At 44.1% G+C, this 24,551-nt stretch overlaps 1 protein-coding gene across 3 annotated transcripts in view; it reads right to left on the bottom strand.

Annotated features, from left to right (window-relative positions):
• Positions 1–1,626: 1,626 nt before the first annotated feature.
• esrrb (estrogen-related receptor beta) overlaps positions 1,627–24,551 on the bottom strand; it is a 41,077-nt gene continuing 18,152 nt past the window's right edge. The window contains exons 4-8 of one of the 3 annotated variants that reach the window (XM_085343589.1): positions 23,822–23,947; positions 14,179–14,367; positions 13,610–13,771; positions 4,758–5,027; positions 1,627–1,871 (exon numbers count right to left, since the gene is read on the bottom strand). In XM_085343589.1, the coding sequence (XP_085199715.1) occupies positions 1,627–1,871; positions 4,758–5,027; positions 13,610–13,771; positions 14,179–14,367; positions 23,822–23,947 (992 nt within the window). The remainder of the gene's footprint in view (positions 1,872–4,757; positions 5,028–13,609; positions 13,772–14,178; positions 14,368–23,821; positions 23,948–24,551) is intronic. The other 2 variants (XM_085343590.1, XM_085343591.1) reach the window with 2 other exon arrangements.

Genomic DNA, 24,551 nt, shown 5'->3' with positions numbered 1-24,551 from the left:
CACCTTGCACTGACACAATGATGGGCTGCTGCTACCCGTTGTAGCATACTGACCCTCTATTTCTTGCATAGCTATTCACAGGTACATACTTGAGCACCCCGAGCTCTTTCTCACTGACGTCTACCTGCCTCTCGTCCGGCGGGAGGGGTGCTGCTGGCCGTGGTGTCAACGCGAGGTCAAGAAGAAGTGCTCCACGTGTCTATCGTGGTGCGACACTGCGCACACAACAACCTCCTGCTGGCTTAAAAATAAACCCAGTGTGAAACGCCACAACCGCATCTCTGCACCTGCCATTTACCTCTGTTTCGTCGAAGTCCTATAAATGCAGGCGCAGCTATTAAAAGACAGGAGGCGTCTAAAATGGTGAGAGCAGATGCTGGGCACCTTGCTCCCAGTGTGTGGGATGACTCTGCCACAGGCTTAAAGGAGACCAAAATAGAGTGGTTGACATATGGGCCTCTGATTGTTTGAACACGGAATCTCCTGGACCTCTGCCACTCGGCATAAATCCTTTGATACTGCCACACCAAAACCCGCTGATTAACTTTCGCCTAGCCTGAATCAGGTCATCCATTTGCATGTAAAGAGGCAATTTTCAAAGGCTCAAACAATGACCAAATCTGAGGTTCAGTCTGGGGTTCATTGGCTTGCACGAGCAGCAGCAACACAAACCGCTTTGGAGAAGGAGAAACGGTGGTTAACCGAGGTACAGCGGCGTGTTCCACCGCTGAGACGGGGCTACGCAAATATGGTCTTTTAGTAACAGCAGCACTGAAAAGCGCACAAAAGATAGGATCTGAAGCTTGGCTCCCCAATGGCTCGCTTTATTGCTGAGTTACTACAGAATAGGAACAACTGACTATTGTACCTGCCTACGCTAGTTTGGTTAAACATGGGACCAGCGAGTCTTCCAGTCTGAGCATAGATCCACGACGATCACACGGCATAATGCTCTGGAGAGGTATATCCAAGGACATTTAAACTGATAAGAGTTCACATATAAGTAACCACTTTCATTCTTTTTCCCCCCATTAGAAGAAGAACAAGAGAAAATGGCCACCAAGTTCACCAGACTTTGAACTGTACACTCAGTCTTTCAAATAATAAATATTTACAAATATTATATTCCAGACCACAAAAAAGAAAATCAGCTGTTAGACAAGTAGGTGTGTTTATGATGGTTGACACCTCTTCAGAACGTTTTTTTTTTTATTTTTTTGGAACTTTAAATTTTCTGAAAAAAAAAAAGTCTTGTTATCAAGATCTGGCAACTACTTGCTGAAGTAGTTGCCAGATGCTGAGCGGCAGAAGGGTCCTTCTTCATATACAGCATGACAACTGACAGTTAATTAACAAAAAAAATTATTACTGTACATAGTATTTCTTATATATTTTAAATTAATCTGCATCATTTTATATTTATACTAATAACCAAGTTTTGCATTTGCTCTTTTTTTCCCTTTTTTTTTCTTTTTGTGTCCCGGGGTTCCAGGAAGAGGAGGAGTGAGAGAGGTCAGTCTCCATCCTGCCTAGCAGATTCAGCAGGGGTGTCTCCCTCTCTCCTGAGAACCCTCAGCCTTGGTTCAAGTCACTTTCTGTTGCCGCAGCCAATCAGCCACCCTCCGATCAGACCTTGGCTTCCAGCATCTCCAGGAAGAGTTTGTGCATGGGCACCTTGCCCTGCACTTTGATGCTGTAAAAGTGCTGCACAGCCTTTGTGGCTGTCTGCCTCAGCAGGGGCAGGGTCATGAGCAGTTTGCCAGCCCGTCGTGGATCCTCCTGATGCTGGCTGCTCTCATAGTCCTGCAGGGCCTCGTGGAGCGCGTCCTGAAGCTTCTGGACTGCCTCCATGTCCTCTATGTGCATGGAGTCTGACAAAAAAAAGGAGAGAAAGAAAAAAAAAGAGCATGAATATGATGGATTTTTTACATTTGAGACGAAGAGGGAAAAGGGAAATTGTAAGAAATACAGTTTGCTCTTCTAGACGGTGGTAATGTAACAGCAGTCATGGGAAATAGAGTCTTCTAAAACAAAATAAAATCTCATGAGTGATCTTAACTGCTCGGTCAGTTGCAGCAAGGTTAGGAACACATTATCAGTATAACTCACACCCTGACAAGATAAAGAATAGATCATAAAAAAAGAAAACACACACACACAACAACAACATCTGCTTTGTTTTATTTATATATTTATTCTTTGGTGGATTGGGTAGGGTATTGATATGGCCCTTGACCAGTGGGACTGAAAATCAATGTTATCCTCCAGTAACAATAGCATGAATAGCATCCAATCTTTGCTGAGTGAGTACACATTAAACACCTGACTGTTCCAAAGGACAGAGTGTTTTCCAAAAAAAACAAAGGAAAAAAAGGGAGCTCCATTAGAGAATTGGACACCATAAACAAACGTGAGATGAATGCAACACTTCCTTTTGATACTGTCTCCTGCAAAACGGATGCGAAAGCGATGAATGTGGACATTTCTCCACGAGTTTGCGCTGTATTATCGAAAAGTGTCCACTTCACTACATTCTCCTGCAAACAGCTAAAATATGACTCTCTCACTTTCTCTCTCAGCTTCAGATAGTCCAAATCTCTCCCACCTCACCTCCTGGCATTTCTTTTTAGAGCTGTCTGCAGTTTCAGTCTGGCTTCCCTCCGGTGTTCTTCGCTCCTATAACGTTTCGCTACAGTGCCACTGTTTTTCAAGCGATCCTCTTGTACATGGTGTTACCGTACTCCCCTCTCACTTTCGCCTTTTTCTGCTCCCACCTCTCTCAGGGACAGTCTAGGGGTCGCCCTTTCTTTCACTGGTTAACTGGCATCTGGCACTCAGGAGGCAGCATGTCATTGGCTGCCTGACTCGACTCACCTTGGCGGCGCATATTTTACCACACGGGACAATAAAAGGCAAAACAGATTTCAGGCTTCGCCCCAAATTCATTGACTGGAACAACTGTATTCCCAAGACCTTGAGACATTTCTCACCCTGACGGTTTTCAAATCCACAGTGGTAAAATGAAGTAGGTCGTTTTGTAAAGTGAATGTGGGAAAAGGAGGGGGGGTGAAGGAGGGAGGGGATGGAAGAACAAAAGACTCTGATGAGGATGTGGTGTGACATAATTATCTCTTGTTCTTTTCACACAGGCTGCATTTTTACAAATCAAACCAATTTTTTTTTCTTTTCTTTTTCCTTTCTAGTTTCTCAGCAGCAAAGGCATGCGCACACTCTAACAACCGACCTGACTGGCGCTGCGCTTTAAAGGAAGGTTTTGTCGAAAGAGGGAGAAGAAGAGAAAATAAAAACAGGGATGGAGACATCTCGACAAATGGGAAAGAAAATGGGGCACGAGAGAAAGCGAGCAGCTTACAAACACTGGAGGAGGGGGCTGACTAAAATGTAAAAAAGAAAACAATAACTTTGAAGAAACAATTTCCTCGCAATCCATCAGTGAGCCCACGTCGATCCGATTGATAAACTGCTAATTACAAAATCAATTGCTATGAATTTTCACAGCTGTCAGACAGAGGGGCTCCCGGGAGAGTGATCTCCCAGAGACCTTGTTCTAACGTTCTGGACACCCTCCGCCTCCCCCTCCTCCCATCTCTCCTTCCTCCTCTCACCTCACCTCCCTACCAACGCTCTGTTATCTGAAAGCAAAGTCCAAGCATCAGCATTTTCGTTTTTCAGTCCCGGACAAAACAAGGGAAAAACTGGCCCGGTGACCCAGGCGTGGATTGATCAGAGGAGGACTCCTCAAAAAGGCGCCTGTCAATAGCGGCGTGCCGTCTTCGCACTGGAACAAACGAGCCCCATCACGCCCTGATACTCATTCCATTTGACTTAACACATTTTATTGACAGCCCCCTGCGCTCCTAATGAAATGCTAAATTTATCTCCCGTGGCTGCCGTGCCCTGCAGCTACTGTTATGGAGATGGAGAAAGAGGAGGGAGAGGGAGCGCTGGAGAAATACCACAACATTGAAGGTGTTCAATTAAAAAAAAAAAAAACTCCCTCCGTCCCTCTTTCTCGTACACTGGCCTTATCTTCTCTCCATCTCTCCATCTCACGCTCCAAACTAAAGGTTACACTGAAAAACTCATGAAAAACTAAGAAATGTCATTTCTGAAACTGTGTTAGACAAAACCCATATTACACTGACTAGTGTGCATTCCTCAGAGGTCCAGTCGGGAAAAAGTAAAATGTCCTGAGTGAGTAATGCCCATGAGGATTTTTTTCAAGAATATTTTTAAACCTTCACTTTTGTTTAAGCCCAGAGATTGTGTCCTTTTTAGGATAGTGTGCGTGTATTCATTTGTTTTAATTCAGGTGAATTAAAAGCTTAAAATTTCATTGCTTCTTATTACTGTATGGTTCATTAGTTGTTGTATGTCAAATTTGCATACTTACACTTTTTAAACAAAATGCAACAAAATATTTTAATTACAGACATGGCTTTTATTTTACAATCGTTTTTAAATAAGTGATTAAACTAAAGAAAGGTGATTTTTTTAAACAAAAATAGAGGAAATGTTGGATAAAAAAAAAAATTAGTTTTAAAAAATTATATATTTGGTTTCCCCAAAATTTTTAAATCAAATTATTAAAAACTCCAATTTTATTTATATTGTAATTTAACTCTTTTGAGGATTCTCTTTTAGTCTACATTAGTATAAAATAAAATGTATTTCAATAAAAACTCAAGCGCACTCCGTGTCATATATGATGCGTCACTGTGCTGAAGATAACCCACCTGAGTTGGCAAGAGCAATGGCTTTGAGGGTTACAAACTCCTCCTTCTCCACTTTGAGCTTCTTGTATTTGCGGACCAGCTGCAGGATGGACACGTAGAGGTCGAGCAGGCCCGTCAGCCGCGAGTGCTCCTCATCCATGATGTAGTCCTCGGCGTACACCAGCTCGTCTTCGTACGGCAACGAGCGGAACACGATGCTGAGGATGAGGATCTCCATCCAGGCGCTCTGCAGCAGACTCATCTGGTCTCCCAGAGAGAGAGTAGAAAAGCCTGGGCAGGAAGAGAAGGGGAAGTTGAGCGAGAGAACCTGAGCACAATCTGCAAGCTTATATTTCTAGTCAAATGTTAAAGAAAAGGACAAAAAAAGAGCAATTATGTGATGTACGTAATTTTATCTCTTCCACGATTTAGAAAAAATCTTCTTTATTAGAGGGAAAGAAAGCTAAAACCGTAGGATGTCGGAGATGCGATCAGTAAAACAAATACACATGTACATGCACATGTTAGCGAGTGGTCTTTAATTTCAAATGCACAGTGCAAGGTCCTCTTTGAAGCTGGTGTCAGAGCACTTGAGTGGGCTTTAGTGTAAGTGAGGACAGTAAATCGGTGCAAAGGTCCGGGATACACAAAGCCATGTGGTTACCCCTTGTATCCTGTCACTCTTGTATTGGTGTGAGGGGGGATTAGCACCAAGACACATCCTCATTGGAGGGGTTGAGGACATGACACGCACTGTGTAACAAGAGGAGGTGATGAGGGAATGCACACACACACATCCACGGAAGTGCAAGAAAACAGACATGCATGCATATTCAGATAAAGGCATCTACATGTATGCACATGAATGCATAAACGTAAAACGACGCACATCAAGAGACACAAACGAAGCCGGGGTCACATGGTGCAAGTCATGCCCAAAGGCCTGCTTAAACCCAGGGCCAAACTCTTCGACAGCAGTAGAATAAAGCTGAAATCGGCACGAGGACAATACACCTCCGTCTCTTTCTACCCCAACGCCACGACATATGCTCAGAATAGAACATTAAATCAAACAAAGTGTGAGATCCCTGAAAGATGAGCTGTGAGAAATTCAAACAAATTAATAAGAGCAAAAAAAAAGAGAGCCAGAGAGGAATCGTCTCGTCCCTTTTCCCCTTCGTAGCTCCCTTTAGCTGTCAATAAACCGCATGACATCCCCCAACACTCCCCATATTCATTCCCCCCAATCTCCCACCTCCCCTCCTCCTGCACAGCGTTCCTGCAGGCGCCTCATTCTGACAGCATATTAGGCTCTTCGGCTCCACCCCCGATTAATAAGATTGCTTTTACAAGTTTGCTGTTGCCACACTTGCGTAGCCGTTGTGTGATTTAAGGGCGATAGATTACAGTATTGACCAGAGCGCTCACTGCACCCGCATTCCACATTTTCTCTTAAATATAAATGATCTTACTAGGGTGCAGCCACCAACCTGATGTTTATCTCTTTCTGCCAGGACAACATAAACGCATAGACACGCACGCACACACGCACGCATGCAGCTTAAGAAGAATAAGAGACATAATGAGGAAGCGTCAGAGAATGCGAAAAAGAAACAGGACGATGAGAGCGAGCGAGGGAGACGGGCGGAAAAGAAGAGCTGGGGAGAGAAGTACCCGAGTGTTCAATTTCCCTTATCGTGGTGATGACCACTGCAGGGGAAGAGCTGGAGGATACATTAATTAACAGATTGTGATCAGAATGTGAGGGCCTTCACATTTTGAAGGGGAATCAATAGTCAGTAAAATAGAGTGCTAACTGAAAGGTACCAGTGCCCTGCTGGACTGGTCAGAGGTTGTCTCTGAAGAGTCCAAATTAGACCCAACAATTCAAACTGCCAGAAGCACTCACAACACTTTACTATTATCAGTGAAGGCAATAAGCCATATTTTAAAAAGGCCTGTGCCATTACACACATATCCAGACAGCATCTTAAAACTCTTTGTTGTGTTATTTCCTTGTCTGCATACGTGGCCATTATGTCGGACAGAATGTGGACTGGCCGGAGCAAAATTGTCATGCAAGCGTGGACGTGGTCTTGATTGCCGCATCAGGTTGGCATCACAATCACAGGAAAAGGCTTTGTGTAGCCTTTTAATGCCAAGGAGGAGTGAAGCGGAACTAAAGCGCTGTTCCCAATATGACAGCTCGTGTGAAGGCCTTGTTCAGGGCTCGCTGAAGTGGCTTTGGAGTTGTTCTGATACAACAGACACCTCTCAGCCATATGCACACATGCGGCTCCAGCAGCCTACAATTACCTTTGACGCTAAAAGTCCTTGAATTTAATCCAGTGTTGTGAGATGGAGAGGTAGTGTTTTTCCCTTGCTCCATTTTCTCTCTTCAAGGCCTAAATTATCGCTCCAAATGGGATCTCATGTCGTTGCCTCGCCTTTTTCCACTCAATTTAATCGAGTAATGAAGTGACTTCCCGACTCCGCAGGTCACACGCCGCTCCGGCCGCCGCACTCTGAAGGTGGCCCAGTTAAGTGCCGTCGGAGTGGGTGATTTCCTCTAATGAAATATCAATATTTACATCTTCATTTCCAGCCCACTGCCTTGGCGGGGTTTGACCAAACATGACACAATATTGACCAAATCACAGAGGCCTGTCGGTGCGCTTGAAGGGCCTTTTCCACTCCACTGCTGAGTGCACCGGCAGCTTTCTGTCTGAAAGTCTTTGCGGCCGAGGAGATAATAACAATGCAGCTCTTGAGTTTCTCTTTGTTCACTTTGACTTAAGCACCCCGCTCAAATAGGGAGCATTTATATCTCAAAGAAAATGTTCACTTTCAAAATTCTCTGCTGCGACTTTTTTTTTTTTACACTGCTTGTGAATGAAAAACTCAATCGAGACAAAGGAGCACAAATAAATACGAGTGATAAAGAAACAGCACCGCATAATGGCCCACCTAATCGTCAACTGCATCATCATTAATAGCTCAAAGGGCAAAAATCAGACCACTAAAGTCCAACAACAGAAGCCAAAACCATCATCTCCTCCTTTATCTCCCCAAAAGCCCTCGGCTGTGAGCAGGAGGGGGCAGCCCAAACCTACAGACGGCTGCTTTAAACCCCTTGCAGAGATTAATCAGAGCACTGTTTCATCTGCCAGAGCACAGGACTGTCCAAAATGAAATGCTGGAGATTTCTGTTGAGCTGGAGTTCATATTCTATTAATTTATTATTGTTTCCCTCTCCCCGAGGGCCATTAGCGTGGGTAATAAAAAGAGATGTAATTACGAGGCACGGTGGCCCCCTCCAGCTGCAGCCCCCTCGTAACTCAACCTCAATCAGACAACAGAGCAGACAGAGCGAGGGAGAGAAAAAGAAAAAAGATGGCAGGCGGGAGAGAGGGAGGGAGAGAGCTAGAGAAATGGGGGATAAAAGAGAGGAGAAGATATGGGCCAGGGAGGAGGGAGATAAGGAAGAGAGAGAGCAAAGGGGGACCAGAGCATAAGGGAAAGGCAAAAAAGGAGATAGAAAGAGGAAAGAGAGTAATTCTGGCTGGACAGGGGCTGATCTATCATGGCCAGATATCAGAAGGACAAGCAGGCCCTGAAGACTTCTGCCCAGCGGCAATCTCACCTCAGCCAAGTCAAGTGCTCTCCGGGCTCCAGTTAGAGTAAAACTGCCCCTAACAGGACCCCAGAGGTTGAGCACATCTTTCTTTTTTCTAACCTCAAACTGGGCTGAATGATCACACTGCCATAAGCTTATTCTATATCAAAGCTTTTTGTTGTTGTTTTGTTTTATTTCAGATAACAGTTTAAAAGGGGGAAAGGACTGGGGAAAATGTGCGTGCACCTCTGTTTTGCATGGATTCTTGTCACTTCCAAGTGTGACACACAAGACATACAAGCAATATAGGAAGAAATGTCCATTTTGAGCAATTTTACAGATGGCGCAAACTCGTCTTCATGGACCTTTGTGCATATAACTCGCATGCCGACTATGACCCTTTTTTGCATTTATATGACGGCGTCAGGAGGATCCAATCAATAGCAGCTTGGTAATAAATTGCTGTGCTTGACGTAAATAATTTGACCTGAAATCCAGCCACATGTACAACACAGACAGCTCAGTTTGCTGCGAGCTTTCTCTGGACATTGATTTGATGACACAAAATGCTGCTTTTTAAAAAAAAAATTATTGAGTAAAGTCTAGTCAATACAAGCTGACTAGATGAAAAAGAGGTTGATGACTGAAAATTAATTGCGTTTTCAGGAAGCGCCTATCAGCCTTCTTTTGACGTGATAACCAGCCCATTATCCCATTGTAAGTAGCTGGAGAATGGGGTGATTTGACCAGCAGCCTGTGAATGTTATGAGGTTGAAAAACGTTAAATACAGTAATCCCCTTGTTTTAATCTGCACCCTATAACCTCCTGACCCGGGCAGCAAAGTCTTTAGCTCTCCCCAGGGTCCCACTGGCCACTACTGACTTTACATATCTCTTAGCCCCAAAGACCAGGACGAATCAGGCTTTAATCATTGCTATAATTACACATAATTTATCTCCACTGCCATCAAGTAACACTGCTTAATGAGGTATGTCTCTCTGCTGATCATCACTTAAAGGCACATCGGCAAAAAAGATTTCACACAAAAAGATTATGCACACATGTTAAAGTTTAAGAAAGTATTTAAATTTGATCTATTTTTGTCATTAAAAATATGTATATAACAGCGCCGGATGTACCTAGCTATACATCTGTCACAATAACTAAACAAGCTTGGCTTCCTGGTCCTGCACACTGTTGGCTTCCTGTCCCCCATCTCAATCTCCCTGCATGAGATTGGGGGGTTCTGCCTTCCTTCCACTCTCTGACTGGGTTCAGGCCTCAGCATCCACCTGATTGCTCAATCTGTCTTTATCTCCTGTGTTGAAGCCTACGTCAGAGGGTAAATTGAATATACTAAGAGCTGTCTGTTGGTGTCTATATTTAATAAAGTGCACTGATGAGGTGCTGATTTATTGCCAGGCAGTATTCACACTCTATTACAAGGAGATTACGCAGCTCGAGTGGGATCAGGCTGGCAACACAGTAAGTAGATTTTACAATTTAATGGCAAAGAGAAAACAGGAGCCCGGGAGGAGGAGGGGGGGGGGGGGGGTGAAGGAGGCCAGGCGACTATAGTGGAGGGTTGAGCTGACAAAAACAAGACAACGTACAAGAGGCACAATCTTTTTTCGACATCAGTGCCTCGGTGCTAACAAATAACGCGCCAGGCAGTTGTGTGTCAGACGCAGAAGCTGATGAACTGAAATCCAATAAAGCACAGACGATGAATATTCCCAAAACACCAGCGATGAAAAGAACAATGCAAACTAGTCTGATTCATTAGGTTCCTCTGGCCTGAATCTAATACGAGAAAATCCTTTGCGTGTATATTTTATAATAATTCATTATAATTAAAGCTGTGTGACAAATGAACTTCTTAACGTTACAAATGTAAACAGACCTGAGAAATAAACAATCCTCACTCAGTGTCAGCCAACATCACTTTATTGTTCAGATGATACCCATTTATGCATCCAATTGGCACCGTCACACTGCGCACACTATTTAAGTTCCTTTAGTCTACCTATACAATTGTCATGCATCTGCAATCCGCTTTGCAACCCACATCCACCTTAAATCCTTTGACTATATTGGTCCTGACTGAAACGTGTTTTCTTTGTATGGTGCAAAGTAGGACAGTGTCAGTGTTTGCTTGGCCCTTTAGCCCTGAGAGAACTCCCAGCTGAAAACACTCGGAGCTGGGAAGCTGGGAGGTGAGCTGGCAAGCACCAACCAACGAGCACCTTTTGTATAAACAACAGGCACGGCACTCTTTACATATGAACACATGACATTCCCACTGCGGGTGTGAAGGCATGTGGGGAAAGCACAGGGTTATGGGGGGTTACACTTGAAACTCACTGCTGCTGAGGAAGGCAGCAGTGTCAAGTTGGTAAGCAGGTTCTAGTGTACTGAAGTGGTCAGGGCACTTAGTTGCTCACTAAACGTCTTGGACAGAGGAAAATGCAGCTCTAAATTGATGGAAGGGACCAGAAGGGGTGGCCAGAGGATTGCTATGTGTGTCGAAGGTTGTTAGCACCTTAGGAGCAACAAACCATCTGTCAGCGTTGCCCTAACACTATTCCTAATGACCCCGTGCCCCTAAGGCAACAGCCGTGTTACTTTGTGCTGCCATTTGGAGCAGTGACACTAAAAGCTCAGCGGTGATTATCAGTTAATTAAAGATGCTCTTCAGATGAGGGCAAGGCTGCAGTTTTGCAATGGCAAACCTGTTAAAAAGGACTGATATGTGACACCACGCTGATCTGAACAACTGAACGTGTTCTTATTTCGCCTAAAATTGCAGAATTCTGTAACACCTGAAAAGAACTTCACGTATGTAAGCCGACCTTTCACGGCCAAAATAACAAAGTCGACATCGGAGCCTGTAAGGCAGATATCGGCTCCACTAATGATACAGCTTTGTTATCCTCCAATTGTCCTCCCATTAAAACCCAATAGGGCTACTCTTCTCAACATTACGCCACTTTTGAAACTCGTTCCAAATGTTAGCTGAAAATAGGAGAAATTAAAAATCAATCGGGAGAAGGTAACTGCCAATTTTCATGACATTTAAATTGTTACACTCAGACTTCAGTTGCTGGCCCATCTGTCAGTGGCCTAATCAATGTGGTCTACTTCATAATGAACAGTTAATCTCTTTAATTCCATTGCCCAAGGCCACAAAAATCTATCAGGATACAATCAGCAGGTTTTTTCCCCTCCTTCTCTTCCCTGTCGTAGCTGGAGAAGAGAAATATAGTAGGAGCGGAGCGTGGTAGGCTGCCCTGAGGTACCGCTAGTGCATGCAGTGTTAGCGCATGGAGTCTCGCTCAACCAGTGAACCGTCTCTGATCAGGTTCAGCCATGTACAACTCAATTATGCAGCCATTTCATGGCCAGAGGACACCCACTGCCCTAATGCAGACACGGACCGAGCACTTAGTTGAAGTGGAACTCCTTTTTTGCCCTCTTAAATTGTTATTTAACAAGAATGAGTGTGGTTTTACGAACAAAAGCATTAAAACGTGGCCACAAACGAAACCAGTGTCGAGTCTTCTTCAGAAGCAGATGAGAAAAATCTGCTTCCGTCTTGTCAACGTGCAGCCAGTGCAGATTATTTAGGGCAAATCAGTTAGTGCAGCTATAGTTCCACGCGCCGGCTCACAGTGGAGCACACAGTCGGGCTTAGTGCTTCAGGTTTTGGGTTAAAGGATCATTATCGCCACATTTGGAATGACGAGTCGTCAGCTGCAATCTATGGGGCAAATCCCATTAACGTTATGAATCTATCCACTGTACAATACGTGTTAGTATAATCTGATTAGCAACGTTTCAACACCACGACACACAAAATCCGAGTAAGCATGTACACATATTAAAATGATGAAGCATTTCAGGGATGCGAGATAAAACCTTTAATACTTGTATATTAGTGTTTTTTAAATAATTGGCTAAAAGGACCATCTATGAAGAAGAAACATTTCTGACTCTGAACAATACAAACTAATGCTCTCTTTATTCTCTCTAAATGCAAGTTTGCACTAGTGACGATTCTTCCTGTCTGTACTCTACAGTCAGCCTGGGAATGCTGTCAATTTTGTGCATGTCTGCGCCACTGGTGTAATTTTTGGGTCACAATGATGAGAGTGTGTTATCGGGTCAGCTGTGATCCAGTCCTGAGTAAGCTCCTTGGTTAAACTCTCAGTCTGCTGACCATGCATGGCCTGTGGGGAGTGATCCAAATGGTTTAGTCGCGTAAGGGACTGGGGCTGAGGCCAGGGGCTGGGACCGTATCCATCTCTAATCTCCTTACTATCAGATCTGTACCTGATTAATACCCCTTCTTCTGAGAAGTACTCTAATACCTATCGGTACACAATGCACCACCCCGAGGTCACTAAGAGTCATGTGTGTGCCATGCGTAGAGTGTGCATATGTGTCAGTGTTGTAATGATGTCGTGCATTTCCTGCATGCTGACAGATGCATGCCTGTCCAAGTTATGCTGATGAGAAGAAGAGGTTATGGCGTTGGCACCGAGGGACACATTGATTTAGTTTGTTACCGCTTTGTCTCTACAGCACTGCAGTGCTACAGAGTTATGGGGGTCGAGCGAAAGATCAAGCGGGAATCTGCTTTAGTTGCCAAAAAAGAACAGCTAAACAACATGTACTCTGTCAAAATCAGAGGAAAAACTCTCGAAGGAAGCAAAATCTCTGCTGATGTGAGGTGGCCTATCCTCAGTTCAACAGCCTCTTATAACCTAACACCTCCTCTATCAGAATGTCTATGGGGCAAGGAAGAAACATGATTATGCCCATCAATAATTCAATATGTGTGTGTGCTTGCACTTGTGTGCATTCATGTGTGCATATGTGTGCCTGTGTGTGATATGATGTCTTGTTTGACTGGGCAGGTCCCCAACTTTGCTCTTAATCTCCCCGGTGATTACAACATACAATGGCACCGGGTCTGTGTCCCCCCTTCTCCATTGAATGGAGGGATTTAAAATGCACTCTATTGATTTGTTTCTCGCACAGCGATGTCCATTTTGCACACCCCTCAATCCTCCACGCACCCGGAGGCTGTATGAGCTGCTGTCATTAATTATCTACGTGTGAGTGCATGTTTATTTTCACAGAGCAAGTTTAAAACTGGGGGCAAAGAGAGATGAAAGAGGAAAAATAAAACAGTATTGAAAAGGAGCATGCCTTGAAATAAGACAATAAGAGAATATTTTATATGTATTGTACCTGGGATGTGTTTAGCCCAGCCGATTATGACCACCAGCTCGCGGTCAGCCAGGTCACAGAGCGTGGTCAGAGCCTTGATGTCACTCTCCGGCATGGTGGGGTCAGGCATGGCATAGATCTTCTCTGGCTCTGCCACCAACAGGTGAGACACTATCTTTGTGACTGGATTGAAGAGGAAGGAGGGTGGGGGTGTCAAAAAAAAGGAGAGGTCAAAGGTTATTTCACCGTAATGCTTAGAGAGGCACACAGATGTGCAACACTGATATGCATGACAACATGACGAAACAGTAGCATGGTGGTCCCACCTTCCCTTTTTTTTGCCTGTGTGTGTGAAGGAAACGCGACATTGTGCAAAGGAAATTTACAGTGTGCAAAAAACATGTGAGACAGGAGTGTCCTCGAGATCTCTCACTCTTTAATATCAGTCATCTGTTCAGAGACTTATCGTAACTCGGCTCCGAGCAGAACAATACGTGGCCTATATTTACGACAAACGAACTCTCAACTGTCCAAACATGCAACATGATGGAGGAACGCGAGTCTGTCCTAGAATTTTATCTCAGTTTTACTTGCTTGCTCGCCTGGTAGAGGAGAGGCAGCGGAAGAAAGAGACAATGGGCTATTGACGGGGGGTGGGGGGTACTCACGAGGCTTTTTGGTGGGAGGAGGGAGCGTCAGGCCCAGGTACGGATTGTTTTCTGTGTCCAACCTCCTCTTGTACTTCTGTCTGCCCCCTCGCACACGGTCCAGACGAACCCCTAAGAAAGAAAAGATAAGACCGCCGTGTAAATTGTGATGAAGTTGTAAAGACAAAAATATAGGATTATGGTTCAAAATTACACCCTCACATATTCTATATTATAATATATTAAAGTAAATGTGAGCTACAGTGCTGGCCTTTAGCTTGTATGTAAGGAATATAAAAGGACTACGTAGAGGTATAAAAATGTGTCCGTGTGTATGAGCATACTTTCAGTGTGTGTGTGTGTGTGTGTGTGTCTGTGTGTGTGTGTGGGGATGTGTCAGAGTCGCGGCAGGCTTCCCATATGTGGTCCATGCCTGGCTGGTCTACTGTGACACAGCTGAGCCCAGAGCAGGTCTAAACATATGAATATTTAACGCAGGGTCAATGATCTCACAGACTGGCCCTCTAATTATTTAGCTTTTGGGGTGAGGCAGACTGAATACTAATTAGCTGCCAGCCACTTGCCTCTTTGCTTGTGTGTGTGTGTGTGTGTGTGTGCTCAGGTGTGACCTTTTTCAATATCCACAAACAGAAACTTAACCAGCCAACAAGCAAAGACATAGTCACACATACAGTGTACAAAGCATCCACTGTCATACTGCAGATAGATAACTAGGTATTGCTTTCCAATAAAAGACCCTTATTTCACCCCTCTTTCACAGGAGTAGCACCGAGGCCTTATCATCCGCAGCCACACCTAGGGGGCCAGGTTCCACACTGATACTGTAAATGTCAAGCTGGCCTCATCATAACATAAGTTATTTATTATCTCATTATTTGATAAGAATGTTTCTATTAAGATGTCTTTTCTATTCTATTAATTTTCAACATTGTAAACATATTTCATCTGCGCCGTTCTATTCATTTGATGCCACTCGGCAGGTATTTGGCCATTTAATGAAATTGTATGCAAACATTTATATCCTGCATGCCCTTATTTGGAATTGTGTCACTGCCACCGGACAGTCTAAACATACCGGCTATCTTAATCCAGCTGAGAAGGAGAATCTGTTCAATTTACCTTGTATGCATAATGTAACACCACCACCCCCTTACACAGACGTGCAAACAAATTTAATACTAAATGTTGGATGAGGAAAAAGGCTCAATGAAATTCTTGCGGTGGAGGAGGAGTTAATTTGTCAGCCTCCCGTGTCCTTTGAGTGAACAACACCCGCAGCTGGAGCACTTCCTTGATGATTTCATCACTTTATAACAGGGAGGACGGTGTCAAACCTGGGCATTGTGTGGCCACTGCAAATGAGCCTAATACAATTTGCCCATCAGCAAGTGCTCTTGGAGAGGATGAGTTTGGATGTGTCCCATGCGTGGCGATTGGAGGTCGCCCGGTGAACGGATGGGGAAAGGGAAAATCAGATGATGTAAGATAGAAGTGGTGGCCTTCATTTAACAAAGAGGAATTCAGCAGCAGATTTATGCAAAATAGCTGATTTTTATATACAACAGACACAAAGCCCTACTCGCTCTCTGTGTGAATGGGGAGTCCAGTAAGTTGTATTAACATGTAACTATGAAACAAAGATTTTTTTCTACTTATATAAATTATTTGATTCCCTAGAAACACAAATCTGATTAGGACTGTCTTTCAATTTCCTGACACTGACAACCTACTAACCTAATTACCCCCAACTCCCAGCAGAGCCTATCCTTCCCAGTGAGTACCAGGGAATCATCTGACATCAACTACCTGTATTTCATGCACAAGCGTGGATACTTGGTGACAATTTATTTTTTATGTGCATTGTATCAAGCAATCAATTCTGGCAGTGTTGTGGGCTACTGCTTAAAAACTTTCTGCATTAGCTAAAATACCGTTATTCTTGGATGCATGTCCTGTCAAATGTGCTATCACCACTTTCTACAGTTTCTTCCGGCTCTCCAGATGAGCTTGGCTGCTGCCAGGTGGCAACGCTTCTGCTCTCCGTGTTCCTCTCTGCCGGTTGAGTCGTGTGGCTGTGTCAGCCAGCATAAAGCCAACTACGGAGGTAGATGGGTGCCTCTTTTAATTAGAACAGTCCTGGCCATAATTAACAGATGCTGACAGGAATTAAAGCTCCGCCCTAACCTGTCTCATTTTACTGTCCAACAGGGCCAGACACAGGCAGAGAGGAAGAGAGAGTGATTAAGAGCAGCCAGACAGATTCATTCACTCATGCTGTCAGGTACTATAGCCAGGACTTTTATAGGGGCCTTTGTGAGGTTCATATGCCCCTTTGGTGACGCTTTAAGCGCTCCGACTCTGGCCAGTCTGTTGTGCTCCCTCCAGAGTAAACAGTAGGTGCGTTATAAATGTGCAAAGCGAGTTGAGTGCCACCTCATCCACAGTCATCTTGCTGTTTTATGGCCCACTACACAGTGCGGCAAGGGTAGCAGCGGGTGAGCTCGGGTATCATCTCTTCAAAGGAGGGTGCTCAGGGAGGGGGCTTTTGGCCAAGGCGGCTGGCATTTGTGCACGGATTAGCACAGGCCTCGAGGTGGGGGCTGGGGCCAGCTGACCTACAGCTCTTCTTTCTCTCCAAAAACAATAATAATCCCCTTCCGAGCACACTCCTACAAAAGGGCCTGTCTTCACTCACTTTATGCGGTAGGGGTCCTTATTTTGAGTCCCTCACCTGTTCTGGGTGTCTCTCCCTGGGGAAAGTGTCAGGATGTCTGGGATGGTTGGCAATGCCAAGGGGGGCTTAGGCGGTCCCTATTTTAGCTGGGAAAATCAGAAGGCCACATGGCAAGGCATGGTGAACCTTGCCTTTCAAGGAAGCCGCCCGCTAAACTGCCGTCAGCACTATTTCAAAGGGCCCTCGTTGCCAGCTTTGCATGCTTCTAAGTGCATCGCAGCATTTTTAATCACGAGTGGTGATGAGCAGGGGTAGCGGAAAAATTGTCACGCATTGCCCCCCGTCCTCATCTGCTGACCCCAGAGGCTGCCATAGTGACACCCTTGTCACATACTCCATTTACAGGTTAGCTACAGTATCCCTCGTGAGCTGACATCCTTGCTCGTACTGCTAATTGAAAAGACTAAACGGCACTTAAACCTCACTTCAGAGTCTAAATTAAACTGTTGAAAAAACATTTCAAGTGATGTTTGCCACAGTGGAGGCCTCCTGTTACTTACTTATTTCAATTATAGATCTTAGAAGCAGACTGGATTCATCTTACTGGTGCACACAACTTTGAAGAAATGACGTTTAGTACTTTACTTCACTAAACATTTTTTTTTCCATTTGTATGTTGTGCGTTTTACTATAACTGACTGTTAGAGCTTGTTCTCTGCATGAAAATGTATTGCATATCAGTACTAGGGCTGCCACGATTTGTCGACTAGTCACGATTACGTCGACTATCAAAATCGTCGACGACTGATTTAATAGTCGACGTGTCGTTTGAAGCTTTGTAAGATCGCAAAAGACGCAGGAATAATAGCAGGATTTAAGAGTGTAATAACGGACTGAAACAGAAGATGGCAGCACAGCATGTACAAGGATGCCAGCTGCCGTTAAACCCCGAAGAAGAAGAAGCAGCTGTGTCCCAGAATTCATAGCGCGGCCCAGCTTAGTTTCCAACAATGGCGGTAGCTAGTTAGTTTTAATTAAGTGTGCCTATGCCAAAAGGCACACTTATTACTATTGCTCGGATTTATTATTCTTATTCTTATTTTCCTTTTTCAGCCTGAAATTTCCGCGCGTAACTCATCCCACAGTTTTGACACAAGCTTCATATATGTTATATCATTTTGTGCGGCTGGATCAGGAATGGTGTGCTATGACTTTTGGTGTTTATTACTTCTATAGTTTTTTAAATATGAATATTTTAATGCAAGTTTTTGCCCATTCAAATGAATGGGAACGAACGAAAGTGAAACTTTACTTACTTTGTGGTGTGTTTGCTCACTCACTTAATTTGTGGTGTGTTGGCTCACTCTAGTGGTATGTCCCCGTATTTGGATTACCATAATGACAACAATACGAACGGCGCGCACAGCGTCGGTGCTTTCAGGAACCATTGGAATTCTTAAGGTTGCACGAAGCATAACGGCAAGGGTGTATGCTTGGTGGAAAACTGCATATCCCACAATTCAAAGCACGCCTCTACCAGTCAAACAATGGCGGCTGCCACTTGGTTTAATATATTCCTCTTATTTGTGTTTCTAGGTCACAAAGTAAACTTTTAAGATATTTTCAGGTGAGAATGTAGGTGTGTAAACGTCAAATATCTGCTCGTTTTGTCAAAACATCCCATATTGGCAACAGATTTCTCACGATGTTGCTGCTAGCCGGCTAGCTAGTTTGGCCGGCCGGCTAGCTAGCTCGGCTAGCTAGCGCCGCTTCGCTCAAAAGCACCCAGGCTTGGCTTTCAGTGAGGCGTCTCTAACTCCTTTCACCCCCGATCGCTCCGCAAACAGTCTTTGTCTTAGCTGGACTTATTTTTCGTTTATATGGGCCGATGATGCTGGTCGATGTGGAAAAAATAACTGAGTTGTTCATATACCGGTGGCTAGCTAGCTCCGCGTTAGCCACCGGTATATGTCTCTTCCCCTCGTATGCGGGGAAAGAAACACCGATCGACCGGTGGTGGCTAACGCGGAGCTCAATCGTGGATAAGGGAAACCCAATGCAGGAGAAGCAGGCGGCTGGTGAACTGAATTTCAGGTAAGACGTTATTAACTGCACTCTATTTGGGTCAGATATAAACCGAGTTTAGGTGTAGTTTATTTTCGTTGTGCTGACAGTTACAATAACTGTACTGCGTGCTAGCTAGCACGACGGAGTTTCTATACAGCTGTGCGCGCTAAGTTACTGATTTTGAACTTTATGACAGCCTCCCCTATTTTCAGGCGAGAATGTAGGGGTGTAAACTTCAAATATCTGCTCGTTTTATCAAGAAGTCCCATATTTTATCAAGAAGTCTCATATCTCTCACGATGTTACTGCTAGCGCCGCATGGCAGCTAGCTGGCTAGGGCGGGTTGGCTGACACCTAGGCCGGGCTGACTGATACCCAGGCCGGCTCACGCTCTCGTTTCACCGCCGCATGGCAGCTAGCCGGCTAGCTGGCTAGTGCGGCTTGGCTGCCACCCAGGTCGGGCTGGCTGACACCCAGGCTGGGCTGGCTGACACCCAGGCCCGCTCACGCTGTCATGTCACCCCTAGTCTTTCGTGATGACTCTTGGTTGGCTGCTGGACTTATTTTTCATTTATATGGGCTGGTGATTCAGTATGAGTGTCCGGTGAACTGAATGTCAGGTAAGACGTTATGTATATGTAAGGTAGTGACTGGAATAAGTCACAAGGTGTCGCTGTTGAGCTGCATATATGTTGTAAATTTTAGCAATTTTGACCATTTGTCCTCTGCAGGACACCGTAGTTCAGATTTCTCGTTCGCGTGGGCGCCATCTTGGTTCAGTGTTTACTGTGATGTGCAAAGGTAAGCACTGTCAGTGGCGAACTGCATTGGTTTTGTTTAAAAATAAGTGTTCCACTGTGTAAAATAGCGGTTTGTCATTTAAGCCGAGCATATATTTTGTTTATTGAGAGGTTCATGTATTGTCTGATGAGAGTATGAGACAAAGATATACTTTTCTTTCTTACTCTCATATAAAATATTTAGCTTTTATTAAATAGTTATCTGAATCTTACAACCAAAGTTTGTATAATAATACACAAGATTGGCTGTAGACCATTGTTAATCATTCAGAACACTGTGTAAAAATAACAAAAAACAAAAAGTGAATGAAAAGTGCATAAATATTTATTTTACGTGTTTGATGTGTGTGGCAGGGCGTGGTCTGCAGTGCCGCTGCAGGGGAGGTGGACCCACCTCAGCGGCATCTGCAATCACGCCTCTCAGGTGTAAAGTCTGTGCTCTCTCTGCTTTTTTTTTTTTTTTTTGTGTATGTGTCGGGCTATGAGATGAAAAGCTACAGCCGGCTGTGTGGGTACAGCAACTATGTGTGAAAAGTGGTCCATAACGTAATGCTTCAAAGTGTGTTCATGCAAACATTGTCGGGTCTGCTTATGAACCTCTGCGCACAGCGTCTACAAATTGGGGCTGTACGAAGTCACCTCATCTTTACACAAAACCGTAAGCTGTCATCTGTGAGGCGCGAGCGGTGTTTGGTTTTACCATAGTTCATGGTGGAGAATGGCTGCTCTGCTGAGTTTTGCTCTCTGTAGCCGTTTGAATGGCAAACTATACTGATTAGCGGCGGCATAGGCACACTTAAAATTTCTTCAGAAATTTTCGCTTTCTAGTATTACTCTTATTATTCTTTCTGGGTCACAAAATAAACGTTTAACATATTTTCAGGCGAGAATGTAGCTGTGTAAACCTCAAATATCGGCTCAGTTTATCAGGACACCACATATTTTCAAAAGCGCTCCGACGTTTTCGGAGACGTCTGTTACCCACTAGCTCGATAGCTAGCCGGGGGCTAGGTCACTAGCGCCGTGAGAACACCGGACTCCCGGCAAATTGTTTTCAAACCCACCGCCGTCTTTCGCGACTCAGGTTAAATATATATGAGTCACTTAGATAAATTAAAAATGTTGTTGTTTGGCTTTTTTTTTTTTTTTTGTATTTTATTTGTTCCTGAGTAAATCGGTTTGGCTGAGATTAAAGTTATAGTTTTTACACAGCTGAATAAACGTCAAGCAGACAGCTGATTATCAGAAGTGTGAGATGCTGGAGAATATACTCCGGTGTCCTGTTATATTTTAGATAGCAAGGAGTTTATTAAACTTTACCGAAACAATCTGCAAATTTCATTAAAATTGAATAAACTATCATCTTGTCTTTATTTTTAGTTAGCACCTTAAAAGCTTAAAGCTGTAAGCTAATGATAGTTATATAAGAGCAGATGCTGCTGGTGCAATAAGCTGTAGTTTTACGTCCAGTGGATGATGATCTGATTAGTCGACTAATCGCATAAATAATCGGTGACTAGTCGACTATCAAAATAATCGTTTGTGGCAGCCCTAATCAGTACAGACACACTCCTTTGTTCAGCAAATCTTCACAGCTGTCGCACTGCTTCCTTGCAAAACCAGATGATTCCTTTAACACACAGTATTCCAAAATTAGGACAATGGAACAAAAAGCTATTGTCTTTGGTCAATGCTGTGGATGTGCAGATAAAAATATATATTAACTTTACAGAAATGGTCGATTTTCTTGAGCTCTGAGCAGCCAGTAAGACTAGAAAAAGCACTATGTAAAATATACCTGCCCATTCTTGCATGTGGAGGCATGTACAGTAGTGTGAGTGTGCGAGAGAAAGGAAGTCGTGGTGGACAGCAACTGCCACTGAATGATGTCAGTCTAATCTCTCAATACTATCTTGTCTTCTCTCTTGCTCTAAGCTCTGATCTGTTTCCATTGATCAGAGGAAAAACCTGTTGCATCTGACATTTGATTAGTCTATTGATCACTTCCTCCTTTACACAGTCAAGGGAAAGTACAGCTACTCAACACAAGGTTCAGGCAGGCCTCCTGTAATCGGACTGCTGATCTTCCAAGACCATTTTCCTTATGCCTCCTATCCGGTTTCCAATATTGAAGTGCCAAATGTGGCTTTAGTGGCTTTGCTTTCACAGGTGTACCCACACAGAACAGAGACGTGAAATCTTAAGTTGTTTTATTTTTTTGTTTAAATCTAGTGAAGGATTTAAACTTATGTTTCTTTGGGGGGTCAGCAATGCACTTTGTTGGGGCTATAAAGTTATAATTAGGCAATTTTCCATTGAGACACAATGTGACCTTTCTGCAGTAATGAAAGTAAGTTGCAACCAGAGCCACATGAGCGGTTGCCACCATTTCCTGAGCCGACGGCTTCATTGAGCTTACAGTCGGCACAGACCACGTGTCTCTCTTTCCATTTAGTCTTGGTGACACAGCCCCAAGACAAGAGCTCAAGCAAACGCTCGTTTTCTTGGTCACAGCCAGCATGTTTCATAATTTCGACTGTGACAAAAATCAGTTATATGAGAGGGATCTGTGAACACCAGCACATGACTTTAATCACGCACAGTGACAATAGCTGCCGTGCGGTGATGACAGCCACTATGTAAAGGAGAAGAATTATTCTTATTCTGATAATGTGCTGAGTACACAGAGGAGTGCATTAGAACCTCAGGCTTAGCCGTACTCTGCATATTCAGGTTTTACGCTCATTTTTAGCCTGACCTGACACCAGTCATTCATTTATAGCAACGGCTACATATTTTTGTAGTCTCTTATTCTCCAAGGTGATATATTGGCATAAATTTTTCATCAGATAGTAATGCGATTACTCTGTCATTCTGGCATTGAGGCTTTATCTGGCTGTGCACAGTCCAGCAGATTCTGTTACTGGGTTGGGATCCATACGGGCTACGACTCCGGCTTCAGGTCGCGACTGGGTATGTATGCATCTATAAATCCCCCACTCTCCAATAGAAGAGAATAATGGGATGAATAAAAGCAGAGTATATAAATTTCATGGAGTTTGGCAGAGAATTTAAAAGTGGACGTTTTAACTGGATTTAATTTATCTTCGATTTCGGAGCTCTTATCTGGCAAAGCATTTATACCACCGCCCAACCGTGAGGGATGAAAAAACCTACCCTTCCTGCTTTTATCTGCACTTAAGAGAGAAGCAAAATAAAAATGAGTGAAAACAAAAACAACACTGCTTCCCTCCAGATATTGTCATTTCTATGTTATTTGTCTATCTTTTATTTTATTTTATATTTCAAGCAAACAGCAAATGATAAACTGACAGAAACAGAAAGAGTAAGGGAGGTGAAAACTCACCCACTAGTGCAGTGGGATGAGGGAGAGTGGACAGGTGCCTCCGCTAGAAGAGCAGCCAAGGTTTGTGTCTCGGGGGAGTCAGTCAGTGGGGAAAGGGAGGGGGAGAGAAAACCAGCCAGACAAATCCATCGGAAGCATGTTTAATTGTCACTGAATTCCCTGTTGGCGTGACTTTAAAAAACCATCCGCAGGAAGAGAGCTGAGATGTTCGGAAAACATTTAGTGGATCAATATGCCAGGGAGAGCTGAGACTGTTGCGGGTGTGTGCTCAGGGACCTGGCCTGAGCCTTTCCAAGTGGAATACTGTTACATTTCTATTACTCAAAGGCAGGGATCAAGCTATTCAGCATATTTCTGTCCTCAACTCAACTGCACATTATTTACTGCTGTGTGGATAGGAGGGGGAGGACAAGGGGCTGGGAACTGTTGTGCCGGCCAGCTCGTTTTATGCATTTCTCACTGTGGAAATGCATAAAACGAGCTGCTGCAGGAAAAAATAACATGGGCCTTCTTGGTGGGTCATAAGACATCAGGCACGCGATGATGATGTATTAGACTATTGTTGATCTGATCAATTGTTTTTGTATAAAGTGTGTGCTTCTATGCTACAAGATCTATGCTACATGAGTGTGTAAGAATAATAAAAAATGTTCTTACTCTTCTTACCTTCTTTGAGCATCCCCACTTTGAGGCATTTCATGAAGCGACAAGCCTGACATGATTTGCGTCTCCGTTTTGTGATCTCACATTCATTTGTGGCAGGACAGCTGTATTCTATGTTACCTGTGAAGAAGAAGAAGAAGAAGGAGAAGCACAGCTTAGCACCAATGCCATATTCAAATAACGAGTAGAGTATAAAGTACAAGCATTTTGGACCTGATGCTTAGCTGGGTGCTCCCAGTAAATGCAGAAAACACCATCATTGTGTTTAGATGGTCTATTATATAATAACCACTCTGGTATGGGCACCTGTTAATCATATAGATTCTTACAGAACCAATTTCTATGTGCCCTCCAGTGTGTGGAGTACCTTCTAGTACTGAGGTCCAGAGTCTGAGGAGAGGTGGTGGGGGCAAGGAGTAAAGGGCAAGAGGTTAGGGGTGGAGTGAAATCTAAAACAGTCCTTTAGGACCGTTCAGCAGATGCCACTCTACTGCAACACTAAATTGGTCTCATTAATTCTGTGCATGTCCCCTCCAGGCCCCGGGCGCAGGCCATGTCCCTCTGCGCTCAGAGGGGCCTGCCACTGCTTCAATAGCAGGCTAGAGAGCCAGACACACTGCCCCTGACCACTTTACATAATACTCCTGCAGACCCAAACCTGTTGTTACCACTGTTGCCATTGTTGACTATTTACATAGTGTACAGGCAAGAGGCCTTATGCATT

The sequence above is a fragment of the Diplotaxodon limnothrissa genome, linkage group LG19 (assembly GCF_057381915.1).
Source record: "Diplotaxodon limnothrissa isolate DT_005_m linkage group LG19, D_limnothrissa_male_GT1.1, whole genome shotgun sequence".
Taxonomy (NCBI): domain Eukaryota; kingdom Metazoa; phylum Chordata; class Actinopteri; order Cichliformes; family Cichlidae; genus Diplotaxodon; species Diplotaxodon limnothrissa.
The sequence above is the reverse complement of the archived record's forward strand: the minus strand, read 5'-3'. Positions and strand labels throughout refer to the sequence as shown.